The sequence below is a fragment of the Microcaecilia unicolor genome, chromosome 5, assembly GCF_901765095.1.
Source record: "Microcaecilia unicolor chromosome 5, aMicUni1.1, whole genome shotgun sequence".
NCBI lineage: Eukaryota > Metazoa > Chordata > Amphibia > Gymnophiona > Siphonopidae > Microcaecilia > Microcaecilia unicolor.
Window position 1 is genome coordinate 84,663,510 of NC_044035.1, and position 24,510 is coordinate 84,688,019.

Below are 24,510 nucleotides of genomic sequence, written 5' to 3' on the forward strand. Positions count from 1 at the left end.
TGAAAACTTATGGAGGGAGCTGAAGCTGCGAGTTGCCAAGCGACAGCCCAGAACTCTTAATGATTTAGAGATGATCTGCAAAGAGGAGTGGACCAAAATTCCTCCTGACATGTGTGCAAACCTCATCATCAACTACAGAAGACGTCTGACCGCTGTGCTTGCCAACAAGGGTTTTGCCACCAAGTATTAGGTCTTGTTTGCCAGAGGGATTAAATACTTATTTCCCTCTGCAGAATGCAAATAAATTCATATACTTTCCACAATGTGATTTTCCGGATTTAATTTGTGATGTGCTATCTCTCTCACTGTTACCAATAACCTACCCTTCAATTATGGGCTGCTCATGTCTTTGTCAGTGGGCAAACTTACAAAATCAGCAAGGGATCAAATACTTATTTCCACCACTGTATGAATTCCTGTGAATGGAATCAATTTGATTTACAATAAATCCAGATACTACTCCCTCATATATATAACAAAAAATTATTTAAGTGGAATGGAATTATTTGACTGTACTGGTAAACAGAAAGAAATACTCTATTGCATTCTAATCTCCTTTGCACCAAAGGATATAATTCAGATCAAACATTTATCTCTGATCAACTATCTCAGATCAAATATTTATTTCAGATCAAATATTAAGGTTTCCTTGCTTACAGTCACTTAAATCTACCTAGCCTTTATATAGCTTATAGGATTTAAACACTCTTAAACTGAAATTCACCCTTTTCTATTCTTCATAAACTTCAAGTAATCCTGAAATATTCAGATCCTTTTCTCACTAGAGAAACTTCAATCGCCACCAATCTCTTTTCACTTATATTTTCTCATTTACCACAATCAGGCACTCTTTTATAACTTCAGTCAACAAACACAGGAAGTCACAGCTGGATGTCTCTCTTGGCAAAGGACAGCTCTCACTCTGTTCACTTCCCGGGCAGATTTCTTAACAGAAGCTGATCATCCAATCAGAGAGCGCTATTTGAATGCAGATTAACATACAGACACTCATGGGAATGTTTAGTGAAAAACACCGGACTAATTTGCATATGATTTAAACAAATCTGAGCATATGACAACAAAGTACAGACTCCCAGCACCTGAATTCTGCAATTAGATTTAAGGCAAATACTTTTAAAACTTATTTTTAGCACTTTTAAAATATCAGGTTCTCTTTAATTTGAATGCTGTTTCAAGCTCTGAAACTCACCCTGACTGAGGAGCTAGCCCCAAACCGAAGCATAAATAGCAATCTGGTTGTATTCTCACATAACTTGAAGAGCGTGCCTGCCTCAATTAATACTGCTCCTTTGCATGAAAAGGGGAGGGCAGCGGAGATAGGAGAATCACAAGTTCAGGTGAAAGTTTTGCAAGTGAGCAGACGGACGGCAGGGCAGTGGCGCCCCTCGAAGGCAAGCGCCCCCCTGCGGCGCTTACCTCGCTTACCGTATCAGCACGGCCCTGACCCCCAGGCAGATTTTGATGGCACTCGAAGAAGCTGCAGCCACCCTGCTTGGGGAGATAGAGAATACTGAAGAGGCAGTGGAGCTAACTGGCCATGAGGCACTGAGAAAAGTTGAGTGCTCTTTATCTCCCCCTGCTGGTTGATGGACACAACCCATACGTAATGGCTTCATCTGCTTGATGACAAGGAAAAAAAAGATATCTATGAATACTGAAGAAGCAGTGGAGCTAGCTGGCCATGAGGCACTGTGAAAAGTTGAGTGCTCTCTATCTCCCCCTGCTGGTTTATGGACACAACCCATACGTAATGGCTTCATCTGCTTGATGACAAGGAAAAAAAGATATCTATGAATAAGACCATTAGATGAAGCAGTATAGCTAAGATAATTTTAAGACTCTTGTTAATACTGCTACATGAATTGTTAGTGACTGAAAACAGCAAATTCAAATGAGGTAAAGATGACCCTTTCCTCACACAAATGAATTTTCACATAGTATTTACAAAAATTTTGATCCTGAATAAGAAAGATTAGTTCCAAGGTTTTTTGCTGAAAACAGCAGGATGAAGTTAGGTCTTGAATACAAGATGAAGTTAAAGATGTGCCATTTTGTAGACCACAAAGTCAAGGATAACTAGCATTTTATATTTTAAAAAATATTCCACATTACCTGACTCCAGTGTACCATGTTCAGTACAGATGTCCCAGCTGGGTTGTGTGCCGAGTACACATTTACTCGACTCTGCAAGGAAACAAAATGATCATCTGAGGACTATATAATCTCACACAAAATTGCCAGCATCAGCCAAATGGCATCTTAGTGAAATACACAACAGTGTTCAAGATAAAAAAAGTTTCTCTTAAAATATGCAAAGCTTCATAACTTCAGAAAGAAGGGGAAAGCCTGGCTTTTCTCCCAGGCCTTTAATATATGTGGTGACAGACTACAAACTTGCACCTGGACTAGCTTGCTGCATACCCTGTAGTTTAGAACAGTTCCTTATGTCTTGTTTAACTGTGCATAGAACTTGCTTTGAGTTTAGCCACCCATCTATTTATCCCAATTGACTCTATACTACTCATCTTGTCTCCATGTAAATATCTGCACTTGGCCCCCTTGGCTACACAGCGAGCTGTTATTTGTAGGAAATGTAATAGCATCATATTTATGTTATCTGAATGCTCTAATGCGTGCTTATTAGGTGTTTCATTGTTATTATGCTGACATTGTATTATATCTTTATTTGAATGTTCTTCCATGCTATTATGGTATTTGTATTGTATTGACATTTATCATATTTTTGTTATATGATTGTTCTGCAGTGCAGTTAACAGTCTAAGGTTCTACATATATGCGGATGATACACTCTTGATCTCTACTGATAATCCTATTCACCCAGTCTTTTTGTTTTTTAAACTATTTATAATTTTCAAAAATATACTTCAAGTACAACTTGAAAGTAAAGACAACATTGGTACAACAATTTTCCTTAAAACAGGAAAAAAAAAAGATTAGGAAAAAAGCACCCCAATATTATCAAGAACAGGAAAAAGAAATGTGGAAGAAAATCACTCCACATCTGAAGAAATGTGGAGGAAATAAAGGTAATCTAAAGGAAATAGAAAGAAAAAAAAAAATCAGAAGAGTCAGAGAAAAAAAAAATCTGAAGGGGAATAATCCAATTACAGCAACTCAAATGGACAGGGTAACAATGACCACTAGACTCAATGGAACCTTTTTCCCTTCGATAAAATTAAGTTGTTAAGGATCAAAAACACACAAATTATCCTCAAATTTAACACAGCATTTACAAAGAAATTGAAGGAAAACAAGTTACCCACATAGCCACCACTTGTGGGCGCAAAGCTAAAAATGCCTTGCACCTCACTTGCGTGATCTAGAGAAATCAGGAAATATAAATATAGAGATTTTATGTTTATGGGTCAACATATATAACGGAAAAACAGTCTCAGAAACCAGTTTGGTTAGGTTCAAGGGCAAAGGTGACTTAAGTGTTTCTCACAGTAAAATCTCCTGTTAGTTAACGCCAGACTGTCCGCTGATACTTCTCCAGACCAATTCCCAGCTCTTATATAATACTAGTAAAAAAGGCCCGTTTCTGTTTTAAAGGAAATGGGCGCTGGCAAGGTTTTATTTGAAAGGTTTTTTTTGTAACCAAACAGTTGTTAAGTGTTATAATGAGAAGGAATATTTGTGTAGTTTGTATAATGTAGAAGATGATCCATGAGTGTGTAATTGTTATTTTTTTTTATGTGTAAATCATGTGTTGCCGTGTTGTACCACCATGTGCAGTAAGTTTTTGTTTGTTTTTTTGGTTAATTTGTAATTCACCAAACGGGTTTGTGTGTGTGTTTGTGCATTAACCTATGTGTTGTGCTGCTGTTTATTTTTTGCATCTTCAAATTGTGCGCTGTGTTCCTGTGTGTGTAATTTCACAAATGAAATGGACACCATGAAGATTTTGCTTGTACTGTGTGTGTCTGTGTGTGACACTGAGCTACAGTGAGACAAAGTGTGTGTGTGTTTGAGGTGCAGTCCCCCCCCCCTTTCCATTTGAAGTTCTGGCCCACACCCCCCTCCTCTGTGAGTGCCATTGTAAGGTTGATCTGCATGAAGTCCCCCCCCCCTTTTCCATGTGAATTGCGCCCCCCCCCCTTCCGTTCGTCCCTATAGATAATAGCCAGTAGGAGGACAGTTACCCATAACAGTTTCATGCTTTGTTGTAGGATTCAAGTGTTCATCGTTTCCATTTCGTAGCTGCCTGTCAGGTGCCTCCGTTATGGCAGCAGCAGTTGTATCTTCTGTCAGTGGTGGTTCGGGAGGGCGTTCGGTGAGCGCTTCAGGGTCGGGAGTGCGGCAGTCTTGCAAGCTGCGTGTTTTGAGGGCGGGCGGCAGTTTCAGGAGTGCGTTTTGAGAGGGCGGCAGTGGCATCAGCTTTGAGGTTTTGTGAGGGCAGTTAGCGAGCGCGGCAGTTTTGGGAGGGCAGCAGCTAGTCTCGAGCCTCTTTTGGGTTTTTTTTTTTTTGCGCGCCTCAGCTGTGTCGTTGCACGTCATAATGCGTCCGATGTCATCTGTTCTACACATCCTAGCAGAGCACCTCAGAATGTGGCTTCATCCCAGGCAAAGAACGTTGGAGGTGTCGTTTTACGTCATAATGCGTCCGACATCATCTGATCTACACAGCCTAGCAGACCACCTCAGAATGTGGCTTCAACCCAGGCACAGAACGTTGGAGCTGAGAATTATTATATAGGATGCGCTTGTGGTAGGAGGCATAAAGGGGCTCATTTTCAAAACACTTAGCCTTACAAAGCTCCATAGTAACCTAAGGAACTGTGTAAGGCTAAGTGCTTTGAAATACACCTCAGTCTCTTGGAAGATCTGCAGTACCTCCTGAAAATATCTCAACAGGTGACAAAACAGGTGACAAAAGAGGAGATTTAGGAAAATCTACAAATCTTAAATTCAAACATTTTAGCTGATGTTCAAGTGCCTCTAATTTATGATGAATCAGAAGTTTACATTTAACTAAGGCCTGTTGCACAGTCTACAGTTCTCCAAACCCACAGGGAATTAGCCACATTCTCATTCTCTCCTTGTGTAAACTGCCCACGTGACCCTCAGAATAAGGAGTGTGCCTCAGGATACCTGTTCTTGTTGTTTGTAGTCGAGCTGAATATCCAGGGTCACTCCGCCGAGAACAGGGGGAAGCACATTAAACTACTTTGTCTCTCACACACAAGGTATGAGGGAGAAAGTAAAACTAATCTCAGGGTTTCTCTTTTATAGAAACCAGATACAAGTGTTCACACATTATTATTTTTTGTTATTTTCTTTCAACACAACTTAGTAAGTATTCAACCCTTTTACTTAAATTAAACAAAATTTCTTTTATTCAAATATTTGAGTATAAGTATTTTAAATGTGAAGTTAAGCGAATGCTACATACCTGTAGAAGGTATTCTCCGAGGACAGCAGGCTGATTGTTCTCACTGATGGGTGACGTCCACGGCAGCCCCCTCCAACCGGAAACTTCACTAGCAAAGGCCTTTGCTAGTCCTCGTGCGCCCATGCGCACCGCGCATGCGCGGCCGTCTTCCCGCCCGAACCGGCTCGTGTTCGTCAGTCCCATATGTAGCAAGACAAAGATAAGGGAAGACACAACTCCAAAGGGGAGGTGGGCGGGTTTGTGAGAACAATCAGCCTGCTGTCCTCGGAGAATACCTTCTACAGGTATGTAGCATTCGCTTTCTCCGAGGACAAGCAGGCTGCTTGTTCTCACTGATGGGGTATCCCTAGCCCCCAGGCTCACTCAAAACAACAAACATGGTCAATTGGGCCTTGCAACGGCGAGGACACAACTGAGATTGACCTAATAATTTATCCAACTAACAGAGTGTAGCCTGGAACAGAATAAAAATTGGGCCTAGGGGGGTGGAGTTGGATTCTAAACCCGAACAGATTCTGAAGCACTGACTGCCCAAACCGACTGTCGCGTCGGGTATCCTGCTGCAGGCAGTAATGAGATGTGAATGTGTGGACAGATGACCACGTCGCAGCCTTGCAAATCTCTTCAATAGTGGGCCACTGACGCTGCCATGGCTCTAACATTATGAGCCGTGACATGACCCTCAAGAGCCAGCCCAGCCTGGGCGTAAGTGAAGGAAATGCAATCTGCTAGCCAATTAGAAATGGTGCGTTTCCCCACAGCCACTTCCCTCCTGTTGGGATCAAAAGAAACAAACAATTGGGCGGACTGTCTGTTGGGCTGTGTATGCTCCAGATAGAAGGCCAATGCTCTTTTGCAGTCCAATGTGTGCACAGGGCCGTGCCAACCCAGTAAGCGAGGTAAGCATGGCAGGAGGGCGCCGCTGTGCCATGCTTACCCTCGCGGCATAGGTGCCCTGTATAAGAGGCTTGGGGAGACTAAGCCTCCCCAGCCCAACCGTAACCTTCCCCTTGCTGCTACCCCCCCCCCCCCCCCGGCACGCGGGGCTGCCTGGCACTGCAGCCAAGCAGCTCTCTGAGGTTTTCTCCGATCCTTCCCCCCTCAGCTGAGCTTCCCCATGAAGCCCTCCTCTCTCCCTCCCCCCGGCGCGGGTTTAACTGTTTTACTTACTGGCAGCGAGTGGCGACGGCAGTGAAGAAGAAAGCACTGCGAGCTCCTCCAGCTTCTCCCTTCCCTTCCCTCACATGTGTCCCGCCTTCTGCGATGACGTATTTCCTGTTTCCGCGAGGGCGGGACACTGTGTGACAGAAGAGAAGGGAGAAGCTGGAGGAGTCCGCAGTGCTTTGTTCTTCATCACTGCCGTTGCCACTCGCTGCCACTAAGTAAAACAGTTAAACCCGCGCTGGGGGGGGGGGGGGACGGAGAGAGGAGGGCTGTCATCGGAAAGCTCAGCTGAGGGCGGGAAGGATCGGAGGGTAGGGGCACCGACTAATAGGCTGCAGGGGGGCGCCAGAAACCCTAGGCCTGGCCCTGTGTGTGCAGCTGACGTTCAGCAGGGCAGGAATGAGGACGGGGAAAGAATGTTGGCAAGACAATTGACTGGTTCAGATGGAACTCTGACACTACCTTCGGCAAGAACTTAGGGTGAGTGCGGAGGACTACTCTGTTATGATGAAATTTGGTGTAAGGGGCCTGGGCTACCAGGGCCTGAAGCTCACTGACTCTACGAGCTGAAGTAACCTCCACCAAGAAAATGACCTTCCAGGTAAAGTACTTCAGATGGCAGGAGTTCAGTGGCTCAAAAGGAGGTTTCATCAGCTGGGTGAGAACGACATTGAGATCCCATGACACCGTAGGAGGTTTGACGGGGGGCTTTGACAAAAGTAAACCTCATGAAGCGAACAACTAAAGGCTGTCCTGAGATCGGCTTACCTTCCACATGGTAATGGTATGCACTGATTGCGCTAAGGTGAACCCTTACAGAGTTGGTCTTGAGACCAGACAAGTGCAGAAGGTATTCAAGCAGGGTCTGTGTAGGACAGGAGCGAGGATCTAAGGCCTTGCTGTCACACCAGACGGCAAACCTCCTCTATAAAAAGAAGTAACTCCTCTTAGTGGAATCTTTTCTGGAAGCAAGCAAGACACGGGAGACACCCTCCGACAGACCCAAAGAGGCAAAGTCTACGCTCTCAACATCCAGGCCGTGAGGGCCAGAGACTGGAGGTTGGGATGCAGAAGCGCCCCTTCGTCCTGTGTGATGAGGGTCGGAAAACACTCCAATCTCCACGGTTCTTCGGAGGACAACTCCAGAAGAAGAGGGAACCAGATCTGACGCGGCCAAAAAGGAGCAATCAGAATCATGGTGCCTCGGTCTTGCTTGAGTTTCAACAAAGTCTTCCCCACCAGAGGTATGGGAGGATAAGCATACAGCAGGCCGTCCCCCCCAATCCAGGAGGAAGGCATCCGATGCCAGTCTGTCGTGGGCCTGAAGTCTGGAACAGAACTGAGGGACTTTGTGGTTGGCTCGAGATGCAAAGAGATCTACCAAGGGGGTGCCCCACACCTGGAAGATCTGGCACACCACTCTGGAGTTCAGCGACCACTCGTGAGGTTGCATAATCCTGCTCAACCTGTCGGCCAGACTGTTGTTTACGCCTGCCAGGTATGTGGCTTGGAGCACCATTCCGTGACGGCGAGCCCAGAGCAACATGCTGACGGCCTCCTGACACAGGGGGCGAGATCCGGTGCCCCCCTGCTTGTTGATGTAATACATGGCAACCTGGTTGTCTGTCTGAATTTGGATAATTTGGTAGGACAGCCAATCTCTGAAAGCCTTCAGAGCGTTCCAGACTGCTCGTAACTCCAGGAGATTGATCTGCAGATCGCGTTCCTGGAGGGACCAGCTTCCTTGGGTGTGAAGCCCATCGACATGAGCTCCCCACCCCAGGAGAGACGCATCTGTAGTCAGCACTTTTTGTGGCTGAGGAATTTGGAAAGGGCGTCCCAGAGTCAAATTGGACCAAATCGTCCACCAATACAGGGATTTGAGAAAACTCGTGGACAGGTGGATCACGTCTTCTAGATCCCCAGCAGCTTGAAACCACTGGGAAGCTAGGGTCCATTGAGCATGTGAAGACGAGCCATGGGAGTCACATGAACTGTGGAGGCCATGTGGCCAAGCAATCTCAACATCTGCCGAGCTGTGATCTGCTGAGACGCTCGTACCCGGGAGACGAGGGACAACAGAGTGTTGGCCCTTGTCTCCGGAAGATAGGCACGAGCCGTCCGAGAATCCAGCAGAGCTCCTATGAATTCGAGTCTTTGTACTGGGAGAAGATGGGACTTTGGATTATTTATCACAAACCCCAGTAGCTCCAGGAGTCGAATAGTCATCTGCATGGACTGTAGAGCTCCTGCCTCGGATGTGTTCTTCACCAGCCAATCGTAGAGATAAGGGAACACATGCACTCCCAGCCTGCGAAGCGCTGCTGCTGCTACTACAGCCAGGCACTTCGTGAACACTCTGGGCGCAGAGGCGAGCCCAAAGGGTAGCACACAGTACTGGAAGTGACGTGTGCCCAGCTGAAATCGCAGATACTGCCTGTGAGCTGGCAATATCGGGATGTGTGTGTAGGCGTCCTTCAAGTCCAGAGAGCATAGCCAATCGTTTTCCTGAATTATGGGAAGAAGGGTGCTCAGGGAAAGCATCCTGAACTTTTCCTTGACCAGATACTTGTTCAGGGCCCTTAGGTCTAGGATGGGACGCATCCCCCCTGTTTTCTTTTCCACAAGGAAGTACCTGGAATAGAATCCCAGCCCTTCTTGCCCAGATGGCACGGGCTCGACCGCATTGGCGCTGAGAAGGGCGAAGAGTTCCTCTGCAAGTACCTGCTTGTGCTGGAAGCTGTAGGACTGAGCTCCCGGTGGGCAATTTGGAGGCTTTGAGGCCAAATTGAGGGTGTATCTCTGCCGGACTATTTGAAGAACCCACCGGTCGGAGGTTATAAGAGGCCACCTTTGGTGAAAAACTTTCAACCTCCCCCCGACCGGCAGATCGCCCGGCACGGACACATTGATGTCGGCTATGCTCTGCTGGAGCCAGTCAAAAGCTCGTCCCCTGCTTTTGCTGGGGAGCCGTGGGGCATTGCTAAGGCGCACGCTGCTGACGAGAGCGAGCACGCTGGGGCTTAGCCTGGGCCGCAGGCTGTCGAGAAGGAGGATTGTACCTACGCTTACCAGAAGATTAGGGAACAGCCCTCCTTCCCCCATAAAAACGTCTACCTGAGGAGGTAGATGCTGAAGGCTGCCGGCGGGAGAACTTGTCAAAAGCGGTATCCCGCTGGTGGAGCTGTTCTACCACCTGTTTGACTTTCTCTCCAAAAATGTTGTCCGTTCGGCAAGGGGAGTCCGCAATCCGCTGCTGGATCCTGTTCTCCAGGTCGGAGGCACGCAGCCATGAGAGTCTGCGCATCACCACACCTTGAGCAGCGGCCGTGGACGCAACATCAAAGGTATCATATACCCTTCTGGCCAGGAATTTTCTGCACGCCTTCAGCTGCCTGACCACCTCCTGAAACGGCTTGGCTTGCTCAGGAGGGAGCTGGTCCACCAAGCCTGCCAACTGCCGCACATTGTTCCGCATATGGATGCTCGTGTAGAGCTGGTAGGACTGAATCTTGGCCACAAGCATAGAGGAATGATAGGCCTTCCTCCCAAAGGAGTCTAAGGTTCTGGAGTCCTTGCCCGGGAGCGCCGAAGCATGCTCCCTAGAACTGTTAGCCTTCTTTAGGGCCAGATCCACCACACCAGAGTCGTGAGGCAACTGAGTGCGCATCAGCTCTGGGTCCCCATGGATCCAATACTGGGATTCGATCTTCTTGGGAATGTGGGGATTAGTTAGAGGCTTGGTCCAGTTCGCCAGCAATGTCTTTTTTAGGACATGATGCATGGGTACTGTGGACGCTTTCTTAGGTGGAGAAGGATAGTCCAAGAGCTCAAACATTTCAGCCCTGGGCTCATCCTCCACAACCACCGGGAAGGGGATGGCCGTAGACATCTCCTGGACAAAGGCCGCAAAAGACAGACTCTCGGGAGGAGAAAGCTGCCTTTCAGGGGAGGGAGTGGGATCAGAAGGAAGGCCATCAGACTCCTCGTCAGAGAAATATCTGATGTCCTCCTCCTCCCACGAGGCCTCACCATCGGTATCAGAGACAAGTTCACGAACCTGTGTCTGAAGCCGTGCCTGACTTGACTCCGTGGAAACACGGCCACGGTGGGAGCGTCGAGGTAGACTCCCTCGTCAGCACTGGCGAAGCTCCCTCCACCGACGTCGTCGGGGAGTCTTCCTGGAAAGCGGCTGCAGCCGGTACCGCAAGCAGTACCGATGTCGGAGACTTCACCCCGGGCAAAGGGCCAGCCGGCGCCTCACTCAACGGTACCGGTGGCGCAGGCACCCCCAGTACCGGAGGGGAAGGGCGCAACAGCTCTCCCAGGATCTCTGGGAGAACGGCCCGGAGACTCTCGTGCAGAAAGACATGGAAGCCGATGCAGGAGTCGAGGTCAGAGTCTGTTCTGGGTGTGGAGGTGGTTCCGGGCTGTCCAAGGTGGAGCGCATCAACACCTCCTGAACAGAGGGTGAGCGGTCCTCCCGGTGCCGATGCCTACTGGGTGCCGACTCCCTCGGCGACCCAGAGCGCTCGGTACCGACGCGGGAAGGAGACCGGTGTCGATGCTTCTTCGATTTCTTCAAACGAAGCATGTCACCGGAGCTTCCCGGTACCGATGAGGAGGACGTAGAATCCAACCGTCTCTTCCTCGGGGCCGAGGCCGAAGAAGGTCGGTCTCGGGGGGGCTGTACCGCAGGAGCCCTCAGGGCGGGAGGAGACCCAGCCGAAGGCTCACCGCCACCAGCAGGGGAATGGACAGCCCTCACCTGCACTCCAGTCGAAGCACCACCGTCCGACGACATCAGCAACAGCGGAGGTCCCGGTACCACCGACGCCGACTTCCGATGTCTCGGTACCGACGATGCAGAGGGTCGAAACCTCGATGCCGTCGATCCCAAGGTTGAAGACTTTCATGCTGTCGACGTCGATGCACTCGATGCCTCCGGTGCTGTTGTCGACAAAGAGCCCGAGAACAACACGTTCCACTGGGCCAATCTCGCTACCTGAGTCCTCTTCTGTAAAAGAGCACAAAGACTGCAGGCCTGTGGGCGGTGCCCAGCCCCCAGACACTGAAAACACGAAGCGTGCCTATCAGTGAGCGAGATTACCCGGGCGCACTGGGTGCACTTCTTGAAGCCGCTGGGAGACTTCGATGACATGGGCGGAAAAGTCACGCCGGCGAAATCAAAATTCGCGATGGTGACAAAGGGCACAAAAAATAAGGGAGAGAGAAAAAACCCGTACCGAGGCCACAAAAAAAGGCCTACCCCGAAAGCGAAAGGAAACTTACGCCGGGGAAACAAACTGGACACACGGGAAGGGACAAGACCAAAGGTCTCCTTTTTTTTTTTAGCGAAATCGCGAAGACTCGCGAGGGTCAACTTGAGGGGCACGAAACGGCGGCAAAACACGACTGTCCCGAGCGCGGACAAAAGAAGACTGACGAACACGAGCCGGTTCGGGCGGGAAGACGGCCGCGCATGCGCGGTGCGCATGGGCGCGCGAGGACTAGCAAAGGCCTTTGCTAGTGAAGTTTCCGGTTGGAGGGGGCTGCCGTGGACATCACCCATCAGTGAGAACAAGCAGCCTGCTTGTCCTCGGAGAATAACTATTTGCTTTTATTTTTGTTCTCTCAACAGAATTACCTCAAAAACCAGAAAGAAAAGAACCACCATCAGATAAGTATAAGCTTTTCAATATTAAAAGGTATAAATTTTCTTTCTAAATCTTTACATTTCTCACAATTAGCAAGAATTTGATTCTTTGTGGGTATATTTTGTGTGTTCACAGGATCCACTTTAGAAGACCCAGCAAATAATCAGGTAAGTGTACCAGCTTCTTTTCCTTGTGTAATTTAACTTTGTCAAAGTTCTCGTGAACAGTTACTTAGCTGTAGCTGATATTGTTATTCTCCCAATGAAGTCTGAAGTGCTGATTTCTTTCTTGCGTGGGGGCCTAAAGAATTTTCAGGTTGTGGTTCAGTTTTCTCTTCCCTTTTCTTCCAAAATCTTCTTCCTAACCTCTTAACTCAAAATAAGGCCCAGATGCACAAAACTTTAACGACCCTTTAGCAACCCTTTAACTAGGAAATTTTGAAACGTAGCATGCATTAAAGGCCATTTTCCGACAACGTTAGCAGCTAACGAAAACGGAATGCAAACGAGAAACTACCATTGAAATGAGGACAATTCAAAATGCACTAAGCATACCGACGATTGCAACGAACCATTTACCGTCAGAAATTTAACGTGAGCTCAGACCTGTCGTTAAGGCCTGAGCTGTCATCTCCCCGCTGCCCCCTGCACCATAAAAAACATGTTTAAAAAAGAAAAGTGAGCTCCCCTGCTTCCCTCTGCCAAAAAACAAAAAATGAAACAAATTTAAAAAGGATCGGGAGGGGGCAAAGGTGCTCATCAGCAGCGTCCTGTATGGACGGCCTTGCCCCCCCCCCCCCCCGAGGTCGCCGCTGCTCCCCGCTGCTCTGTGTGTGAAATAAAAGCTGTTAAAAATCTAAACTTTTGCAAACACATGGCTCCCCACTTTCCCCTGCATGTCTCCATTTCCCTAACCCCATACTAAGCCTAATACTAGAGTCCCACGAGCTACTTGTGTTATATACATCCGTTCGTAAACATTCCTGGTTCTATTCATATTTGTGGTATCACCAATTGGGGAGCATCTAATTCAACTCCTGCTTGCGACCTCCAGTCTCTAATTGTCCCATATTTTATGGAATTGTATTATTTGTCCATTCTTAATTGCTCTCATCTTCGACATTTGGTAAAAGTAGTCCATTTTATGAATCACCTTCACTGCTGGGGGTGCCAGTTGTTTCCATGCTGATGCTATTGCAATCTTACTCGCCGCCAGAAACATGGATGCCAGTCGGTGCAAAAATACCGGTAAGCCAGTGGGTCGAAAGTGCAGTAGGCAATGTTCCACTGTCATTGGATATTCTCTTCCTATTATTTTTTTGAGTGAGTCGAGCTGTTCTTTCCAGTAGCTTTGTATTTTTGGGCAAGTCCACCATATATGTAGCATGTCTCCCTTTGTTGGGCAACCTCTCCAGCAGTGATTTGACGCGCCTGGGAACATTTTGGCCAATCTGTCAGGGGTATAGTACCATCGGTATAGTATCTTATATCCATTTTCTATAATTACACTACTTACAGATGCTCTTAACAGATAACCCCACGCTCGTTCCCAATTACGTATATCATATCTGTTGCCTATATCCTGTTCCCATTTTTGTGTGTACTGCAAAATTGGAGTTTTATGCGCTAGGAGGACAGCATATATTCTCGTGATACAACCCCTAGTGCTACTTCCTCCCATCACTCGTTCCAGCTCCGATTCCTCACTCTGCAACTCTATTTTTGCTTTCCGGATTATATAATCCCTCAGTCTCGCATAGTATATTAAGTGTTGTGGTTGGAGGTCGTATTCCTCTTGTAGTTCATCATATGGGCGTAGGGTCCCCTCTTCCCAAAATTGCCCCAATTGTTTCAATCCTCTCTGTTCCGATTGTTTATATACCTTATCTCCTTCTTCCCAGGTGAATCCCGGTGCCCCTCTTATGTGCATCTTGCGAAAGTATGTTCTATTGGGGCACAGTTGCTGGCACACTGTATTCCATGTCATAAGTGGCATTCGTACCGCTATTGGGAGGAGTTGCGCCAGCGCTCTAATTCGCGCTTTGGGTTGCCATAGTAACATGGCAGGTTGGTGCATTCCAATCCATTGTTTTTCTATCTGAAGCCATGGCTTGGTATCATCACTAACCCATGCTACTAGTATCCTCAATTGTGCTGCCTGATAGTATCGGTAAAAATCTGGAACTCCCATTCCCCCTTTCTCTTTTGACTGATAAGAGCATTTCATTTCTGACTCGTGGCGGTTTGTGTTTCCATATAAATGCAAAGGCTTTGTGTTTTAACTGCCGAAAAAACTTACTGGGGATCGGTAACGGAAGTGCCATGAAAAGGTATAATATCTTGGGTAGCAGCATCATTTTTATGGCTTGTATCCGGCCTATCCATGAGAGCTCCAGCCCCTCCCATCTATCTAGATCTTGGAATAGTTCTCGTACTTTGGAGGGAAAGTTTGCTTTGTATATATCCTGTAAATTTGGTGTTAAATTGACTCCTAAGTACTGTAATGTGTGGGATGTCCATCTAAATGGGTGCTGTTGTTTTATAGCAGTAATTACTTCATTAGGTATATTCAGTCCCATTATTTCTGATTTAGTCATGTTTATTTTAAATCCTGCTATATTCCCAAATTGTTGGAGAATACGCGTGACCCCCTCTAAGGATCTCTGAGGATCCGTCATCGTTAGTAGGATGTCATCCGCAAATAGCATTATTTTGTGTATTTTTGGCCAACGTGGATACCTTGTATGTTACTGCTGGATCTTATTACTTGAGCTAACGGTTCCAAGGTCAGGGCAAATAGTAATGGGGGAGAGGGCACATCCCTGCCGCGTCCCCCTACCCAAGACGAAAGTCTCAGTATGTTCCCCATTTATAAGCAGTGCTGCCAATGGCTGACTATATAGGCATCGTAACCAAGTTATAAAACTTCCCGTAATGCCCATTTTTTTCCAGCACTGCAAACATATAGGGCCAGTGGACCCTATCAAACACTTTCTCCGTGTCTAATGACAGGACCACTGTTGGTTGTTGTTTAGTATTTACTTCCTGTATGAGGTGCAGAGCTCTTCTGATATTATTGAATGTTTGCCTGCCCTCTATGAACCCTGTTTGATCATCTTTTACTAGTTGTGGCATAAGATGCTGCAAGCGCTTAGCTAGGATTTTTGTAAATATCTTATAATCTGTATCTAGCAATGATATTGGGCGATATGAACCACATTGTGTTGGAGTTTTGCCCAGCTTTAATATTAGTGTAATATGTGCTAGCCTCCAGGAGTGCGGTAACTTGTCTTGTTGTTCTATTGCATTTAAAACTCGTGTTAATAGTGGGGCTAAAATCTGCCGAAAGCGTTTGTAGAATCTATTTGTGAACCCATCGGGCCCTGGCGCTTTTCCATTCGGTAGGTTAGAGATGGCCCATTGTACCTCCTCCATCTCTATCGGTGCCGACAGTTTGGCATTTTGAGTTAGGGCAATTTGGGGCAGCGCCATATTTTCCAAATACTCCTGTATTGTCTGAGTATCTGGTTTAACCTCATCTCTATATAATTGCTTATAAAATTCCAAGAAGGCCTTGCTAATACCTTTCGTTGTGGTTGTTTTTTGCCCGACACCCTCATCAATTGCATGTATATAACTTTTCAGTCTGTTTTTTTTAAATTTGTATGCTAATAAGCGTGACGCTTTATTGCCAAATTCAAAATGTTGTTGTGTTTTTTGAAGGGCTTCTGCTATTTCTGCCAATTGGAGTTCCCTCAATTCTATTTGTATTTGGTGACTTCGTGTGGCGGCATTAGGTGGTGGTGTGCCTCTAGCTACCTCTGTTTGTATTGCTTCTAATTCTGCATGTAATTGTTGTGTTTTTGCTCGTTGTTGTCGTTTCCGATATGCTTGGAGTGATATGATTTGTCCTCTTATAACTGCCTTCAATCCTTCCCAAACTATCTCTTCCCTTACCTCCCCCGTGTTGTTTTCCTTTATGTAATTGTTGATGTCATTTTCCAATTGCTTTACCACGTTTGGATCTGCTAACATATTGTCATCCATGCGCCATATTGACGGAGACGCCCTTGCTGCTGTATATGATATTCGCAGCATAAGTGGTGCATGATCCGACCAGGTCCTGTTCTGTATCTGGATCTTTTGCACCTTCTGTATTAGAGCTTGCCCTCCCAGCCAAAGATCTATTCTGGAATATGAGTCATGCACAGTTGAGTAGTAAGTATAGCTACAGGATGTCGGATTATTGTACCTCCATATATCTATCATCTGCCATCCTATATAATAATTCTCACCTCCAACAGGATGTGCCTGGGACCGTGCCTGCCGGAAGTGGTCTGCTAGGCAGGCACGCACTGACCTCAGTGACAGACAATTTGGCAAAGCTGAGTGCTGGCCATTAGGACACAGGGTTGATAGGAGAATTTTAAAAGACTGAAGGAACCGAAAGTGTTAAATGGGGGGAGGGGGAGTTCTGAACGACATGAACATTTGGGAAAGTAAAACAATCTCAATGCTGGCCATTAGGACACAGGGTAGATAGGAGAGTTTTAAAAGACTGAAGAAAACGAAAGTGTTCAACTGGAGAAGGGGGGGGGGGGGGAGTTGTGAATGACTGAAAGACATGCAAATTTGGGACAGGAAAACAATCTCAATGCTGGCCATTAGCACACAGGGTACATAGGAGAGTTTTAAAAGACTGAAGGAACCAAAAGTGTTCGGGGGGGGGGGGGGGGGGGGGGCAAGTTCTGAATGGAAAAGAAATGAAAATTTACGAGAGGAACACAATCTGAATGCCGGGCATTTGTACACAGGGTAGATAGGACGTGAAAGTATTACATCTTGGGGGAGGAGTGAGGAGGAAAGCGGTGGGGTATCCGGATACTGGGTGTTAGGGCCACAGGGGTACATAGACCTTTGAAAGCCTTAAGGAACCCAAAGTGTGGGAAGGAGGAGGGGAGGGAACGGAGTGAGGGGCATTAGGAACAGGGGAGGGGGCCCTGTCACACACACTCATTCTCACACACACACTGTCACACAGACAGTCTCAATTTGTCACACACCCGCACATTCACTCTGGCTCTCTCTCTCAAAACATACACACTCCCAGAAAAACCTTGCTAGCGCCAGTTTCATTCGTTCCAGAAATGGGCCTTTTTTACTAGTTGAGAAATAAATTTGTGTAATCTAGCTTCATCTGCTCGCGCATAACGGATTCCCTTTTTTGAATTATCCATCAATGGGTGTGGTGTTGTTAAAGTCCCCTCCTATCAATAGTTCCCCTTCAACATGCGACGCTATGATTTTAGCTATTTCTGTGCAAAAAGTGCGTTTCTTGGGCGAATATTATATCTGCTCCCAGGCGCATCGCCTCCTTAAACATAAGTTGGCGTTTTACTGGGGAATTTAATCCTTTTACATTGATAGTAAGTAAGTCAATGGTGCCCATATTTCTTCTTTTTAGTGTTCTCTGCATGCTCCCATCCCCGGTTGTCACCCAATGCCCTCTCCTTAGTGTACCACTTTCTTTTTTGACTGGCTAGTATCAGTGTATAGGTCCCCCTCAATCCCCCCTTTACCCCTCTCCCATTATGCTCTTCACCTGCCATATCAGGATCAGGTGTTTTTGGGTTAGTTGTGACTGTCTCTTGTCCCACTGCTCAATCACTAAAGATAACATAGTCTAATACTCTAATGTAATTTCTTAAACATTATAACATTATAACCTTATGTCTAGTACAGCATTAACATTTTAACCGTCATAAACCTGTGACATCATATGAGTATCAATTTTGTCCAGCTACTACCTCTCAGTCCTTGAACTTGACTGTTCTGTGTAGTTTACTTCTTGCTCACTGCTTATTCGTCAGCAGCCTCATTTAGACCTGTGATTCTTAGTTAGTTCAATAGTACTCATGTTGTAACCCGGTCTCCTCCTCGCAAGGTAGTATCCGACTGTTGACGTTGTAGGCGTCTTTTTCCGGCTGTCACCTGCTGCCATCTTGGTTTTTCTCTGTGTAGGGATCCCGTCCCTCGCACTGGCGCCACCATGCTGCTGAGATCCTTTTCTGGGAATATCAATGCTGCCTCCGCCGCTTCTCTGATCTGGTGAAGCTTACCTTCTTTGTAGAAGTGCAATGCAAAGGGATGGCTCCATCTGTATTGAATATTCTGCATGCGAAGATATTGGGTTATCGTGCGTAGCTCGGCTCGTCGACGTAATGTGGATGCTGCTAAATCTTGATATAATTGTATCTGGTGCGTATCCCATTTAAACTCTGGGTGTTCTCGTGCTGCTTGCATTATTTTCTCTTTCAGCTTATAATCCACAAAGCAGGCTATCACATCTTTTGGCTGGTTATTTCTGGGTGCCCCCAGTGCTCGATGCGCCCTCTCTATGGCTATCTCTGAGGGATCTTTATTTATTTGTAATTCCTTCAGGAGTGCACTGGCCACCTGTTGCACTGTGTTCTCACAGTTCGCATATAAAGGGGTCTCAGGTATGCCGCGGATTCTGATATTGTGACGTCTACTCCTGTTCTCGATATCCTCCATTTTGTCCCAGAGTTGTTGAATATTTTTCCTCTCTTCTGTGCTCTGGTCGTTTAAAGCATGGATTATCTCACTCTGATCTTCTAGGCGCTCTTCTGTATCTGCAACTCGGGGGATCCCAGCGCTGCAATTTCTCCTCGCAGGTCCGCCCTGAGGGTGTTTAGATCAGCGCGGCGTGCCTTTAGTTCTCCCGTTATTTCTTTCAGCCAGTCTCTGATTTCCCAGATCGGCTCAATTTCTCTGTTTATGGCCTCTTCCTGCATGAAGAGAGGCTGCGATCCTTGTAATTGTTGTTGTTGCTGCGCTGGCCGCTTGCTTGCGATATCTGCTGCCATGCTGCTTTTCTTTTGTGCTGTGGCCTGCTGCGTCGAGCCGCTGGAACTCACATAGGCAAAATTCGCCAGGGATTGTTTTGGGGCCCGAGTTGCCATGCCTATTAGCGTCACCCGCTATTCTGCTGTACTCTGCAACCGTTTTATTTGTAATTTCGTCTCGTTATTCGCTTTTTTTTCCTGCTTTTTGTTGTGGGACAGCCGGAGCTCTTCGCTCAAGCAGCCATCGCGGCTCGGTGACGTCACATCCCCCCCCCCGTGCAGCTCCTTCAAACATAGGTGAGAGGCGCTGCACCGGCCATTATGGCGGAGGGGGGTCTGGTGGCGACAAACTCAGGGGGGCGGGGCACGGAGGATGGCAGGAGGAGCAGCATTGGATACAGAAGGAGAAGAGAGAGACAGGAAGGGAGGGGGGCCCGGCACTGCAAAAGTTAAGATTTTTAACAGCTTTTATTTCACACACGGAGCAGCGGGGAGTAGCGGCGACCTCGGGGGGGGGGGGGGGGGGGGGCAAGGCCGTCCATACAGGACGGTCCTTATGAGCGCCTTTGCCCCCTCCCGATCCTTTATGTTTGTGGAGACATGCAGGGGAAAGCGGGGAGCCATGTGTTTTCTTTTTGTTTTGACGTTTCTGGCATGCGCAGAGCAGCCAGCATAACGCTTGGCTGCTCTGCGCATGCTTTAGGAGCCGATTACCGACGGGCATTGATGCATCGTTCTTTACAATACCGCACCGAACTTGTGTGACTTGTTTTTTTGGAGCATTGTTCGTTTTTTAAAATTCGGTAATGGCTTTAACGATTTTGCTTTTTTTACGTTTGGTTGATGCATCTGGGCCTAAATTAGGAAAAAAAAAACCCTAAGTTCCTGACACTGTTAGTTAATTTCCAATAGGTGACAATAAATGATTCTCAAAATACTGTGGCCAGGTATTCTAATAAAATAAATTAATTAAATATCCCCTTACTTCCAGGCCTGCTGCTATACTTTTATTTCCCTAACCTAGGAAGGGCAAATAAAAGGGCACATGCTGTCACTCTGGAACTCTGTCAGCACTTCATAGAACATTCTCACACACACACACACAATTTCATTCTTACCTTAGTAATTCCCTCTGGTATTATAATAAATCTAAACCTCTTTTTCTCAGAAAATTAGTTGAAATCAGCGAATACTCACTCCTTTTGACTTACATTAGGGTCTTTCCCCTTCTGAAATTAATTTAGCACTACTATCAACTGTGCTGATTCTATTTTATTTATTTATCTATGGTAATCCAAAATTCAAACCACACACCCTATCACACTCAGTACTGTGACTCAGTTTCTCTTCCCAACATTACAACTTCTTTTAAAGCTATTTTAAACAAGCTTTCCTTACCCTGCAATACACAGCACTTAATTCTGCACAATCTCTCACTAGAAATGTGGGTTCTAAATGGACATTTGCCAGGAGATGTCAGGTGTTCAAGCCAAGTCTCCATTGCCTTAGCAATGGCTTGCCTGTCATCTGCTGAGAAGGGCAGAAGCAGCTGAGGAGTGAGTCTGTGGCAGAGAGAGATAAGAAGCAGTTTTAAAGTATTTAAAGGGAAATTATAGTGTCAGGCAGGGAAAGCAGCCAAGGAGTGAGGACGTGTTTTGAGTGTGTCTGTAGGTGAGAGAGAGAGACAGTTTTAAAGTATTTAAAGGGAAATTATAGTGTCGGGCAGGGAAACTGTGATAGTATGAATATTTAACAGGAGGGTATAAGTAGTTTTTTTACAGACACTTAGAATCCTGCCTAAACAAACTGATTCTCCATTTTGATTTAAAGTTTTTTCCATAGGGAATAATGGAAAAAGTACCATTTACCAAATTTTAAAGTGAATTATATATCAAACTGCACCAAAATCACCAAAACAATCATGCATTACAATACCCACAGAATTATGGTTTTACTTTTCAAAATTAACTATTTTTAATGGAGGTCCCACATTTTTCATTAATAAAACCCCTTTAAAAATCCCAAAATAAATTAAAATACCTATAAAAAATTTAGTTAACCCTTTAAACACCTGCCCCGTCGAAAGTTTGTTTCCAAACCCCGGCGGAGACCCCTTTTAAGCCCACTGTGAAAACCACTATTTAAAACCTTTTTTTCCAAATTTTAACCCCCCCCCCCCCCCCCAGTAAATCTCAAGAGGTTCTCAAAAACCCATAATTAAAAAAAAATAAAAATCCAATTAACCCCTTAATTTCCATAAGTCTCAAAACCCACAATTTAAAATAAAACCAAATAAAATTTTGGGCCACCAGACCCCTTACCTGACTCCCAAGAGTCCCCTGACCTGGTGACCACCGTTGGTTCCAGTCCTGAAGGTCCCCTTTAAAAATCGGGTCAAAAAGAAAAAGACCCAGGAAACTGCGAAAATCCCTGGAACTCTGGCTGGGCAGCTCTAAAATCGAGCCCCAGGCTTCAGTGAGGCCAAACCGGAGCTCCAGGGGCTGACAGAGCATTTGCAAACTCTGCACATGCTCAGTCCACTCCCCCCACCCCCCCTGGCAGGCAAGGCTAAAAGCCAGCCATTTTCCTGACAGGTCCCAGGTTGGTTCTCCTCATTGCGTCCAGCGCGCTTTCGCGGCTGGACACGTTTCAATGGCGCTCCCGAGTGCTACAAAGCCCCCTGGCCACCAATGCTTGCTGCAAACTGGCCCAAAATGGGCCCGAAGATGGCCGGACCGTCCGGGCAGCATCAGGACGCCCCAAACCGGCCAGAACACCCCCGGGCTGGTCAAGACAGCAGTCCTGGGCACCGAAGCATCCCTGCAAACCAGGAACAAACAGAATGGCCAGAAGTGGCCACAACAGAGCCTGTGGAAGCCCAGGTAAGTTTATTTATTTTTTAAAATATATTAACCCCTTAGTGTTACAACTTGGACTCAGACACCGGGGACTGAAGTAAATCAAACTTCTCAGAAAAACATTGATATGTGCAGACAGATTTTTCTGTTCTGTCAATGGCCCCCAAAACCTCTCTCAATCCGTCAGCTGACACTCTGGATGCCTGGAACTCAATAGGTTATTGACCAATCGTTTCCAGACTCCTTCTTGTCCCAGAGTACTCCCCCCTCCACAGCAGTCAAGAGACAGAGCCTCACTGGGCAAACCTTCGAAAGCTGTATTATTTACAAGTCGCCCTGTTGCTTTTCGGAGTGAAGACGCCATCCGACCCCACACCTGCTTCAGCAACTCCTGACAACTTCACTTTCAGGTATCGGAGGTATGCTGTGCACTTCAGGGCTGAAGAAATCACCCCCTTCAGCAAGCATAAGCTCTCCACTACAGCATGTCTGATCCAAAGCTACCTCTAGTGTGGTAATCACATACTGGTCCCAAAGTCTGTTGGCCGAAGAGGGCTCCAGCATCATCCTCAGCGGAAAAAAGTCTTGCCTTTTCACTTCCCCATAAGAGATGATGCCTCGTACAGCAGTGAACCAGATGACACTCACATCACCATGACCTCTCCTGTCGTCATCTTGACTCCTCCCCCTTACAGTCCTCTCTTGAGAAACCATGGCATGACTTCATGACCTTCTGCTACACCTTCTACCTGTAATATTCCACTCTGAGTAGCTGATTCTCTTAAATATCAAGGTATCAATCTGGACCCTCGGCTTTCTCTTACCTCTAATCTCTGCAGTACTATGATCTTGTTTCTGTTCACTTCGTTCTATTCGAGTTATTTATCCTTTCCTTGATCTGGGTGCTCGTTCTATACTTCAAGACCTAGTAATCCCTAAGCTAGACTACTGCAACATTTCACATACTGGTCTTCTGTTCATCGTAAAAAACTACAGCCTGCATTAGAAGAAACGTTATATCCGCACCAATTGTGGAACATTGGAACGCCTTGAATCATACCACTGCTGATTTGAAATTCCTGGTTTATAAAGTACTCAATAATCCAGGGAGAGGTGGGGACATAGATCAACGCCTTTTACAAGAAGAACAAAGGACTATCATTTTTATAAAGACTTTGGAACCTTTAGGTCTGAATGCCGAGACTGACTTAAGGCCTTTTCTGTAAATTTGCAATGTTAGATCTGTTTTTGTTCTAGTTATATATTGGTACTAGTCTTTGACAAATATAGGGGCCTTTTTACAACGCAGCAGTAAGCCCAACGCGGGCTTACCACTCGCTAAAAGAGAAGTACCACTGGGCTACCGCAGCAGTCCAGCAGTAGTTCCCACCCCCAGCATGTGCCATTTCCGGCGCTAAAAAGTGGTAATCAGGCAGTGCTGTGCACTGCCCGGTTACTACTGGGGTAGCACGGGAGCCCTTACCACCACCTCAATGGGTGGCGTTAAGTGCTCCCACATGAAATGGACACGCAAGTGCTTCACTTGCCATACGTCCATTTCTTTAAAAAACAAACCTGCCTTTTACCCGCTGCAGTAAAAGGGGGCCTTGGCGCACGTCAAAAAACACGCGCTGACGCCAGTGCAAGTCCCCTTTTGCCGCAACTTCATAAAAGGACCCCATACTGTTTTAATGGCCCATGATTTGCTTTATTCTGCTAGCTTACATTTTAGCTTGATGTTTGAACCACATTTGTCTATTTGTTATACTCACTTTAAAATATTTTTTTTACCTATATCTTATTAGCTTTTTCACTTGGTTTTTATTTAAGTGTTTTTGGCTTGTGGCACCCTCTTGTATATTTCTGTTTACATATTCATTTTGTTTTTATTTTTGTATATTTTAGTTTCACATAGTTTTTATAATCACCATTTTATCTGTTATTTTAGTTTAACCAGTTTTGTTAATAACAGTTATTCTTGCCCCTTTAATTTGCGATACAAAGACAGAGAACCCTATATGTTTAGCTTATAAGTAATAGCACTTCCTTCCTGTGCCAGATGACGGCAGCGTTTGTTTTTACTCAATGGGGCTCATTTTCAAAGCACTTAGCCTCCCAAAGTTCCATAGAAACCAATGGAACTTAGCCTCCCAAAGTGCTTTGAAAATATGCCTCAATGTGTTTTAAGGGTTTCTCCCATCTATGGGCAGCATATATTTTTTACTAGTGGCTCTTGCTCAAGTATATTCTATGGAGGATACCGATTTTGGTGCTTTTTTAAAAAATCTCCGGCATTCTGCTATAACCAAAGTTTTGACCAGTTCTATATATCTCGTCTGGTTTAGTCATCTTTATCCAATTTTATGAACATCCATGATGTAATAGACTTACAGTTTTCAATACAGCTACTTTATGCATTGTTTCCTTAGGCTGGGACTTCAAAAGTGTTCATACATATTTATGCTCTTTTTTTAATATGCTGGTTTTCATCACCACCGCAGTATTACAACTGGTTATGGTGTCTGACCGTTT

General features: G+C 46.1%; 1 protein-coding gene across 3 annotated transcripts in view; it reads right to left on the minus strand.

The window, feature by feature from the left end:
• Positions 1 to 24,510, minus strand: part of LOC115470132 (lysosomal acid lipase/cholesteryl ester hydrolase-like) — a 208,158-nt gene that overhangs the window by 39,845 nt on the left and 143,803 nt on the right. For all 3 annotated transcript variants that reach the window (XM_030203069.1, XM_030203068.1, XM_030203071.1), the window contains exon 8: positions 2,134 to 2,205. In XM_030203069.1, the coding sequence (XP_030058929.1) occupies positions 2,134 to 2,205 (72 nt within the window). The remainder of the gene's footprint in view (positions 1 to 2,133; positions 2,206 to 24,510) is intronic.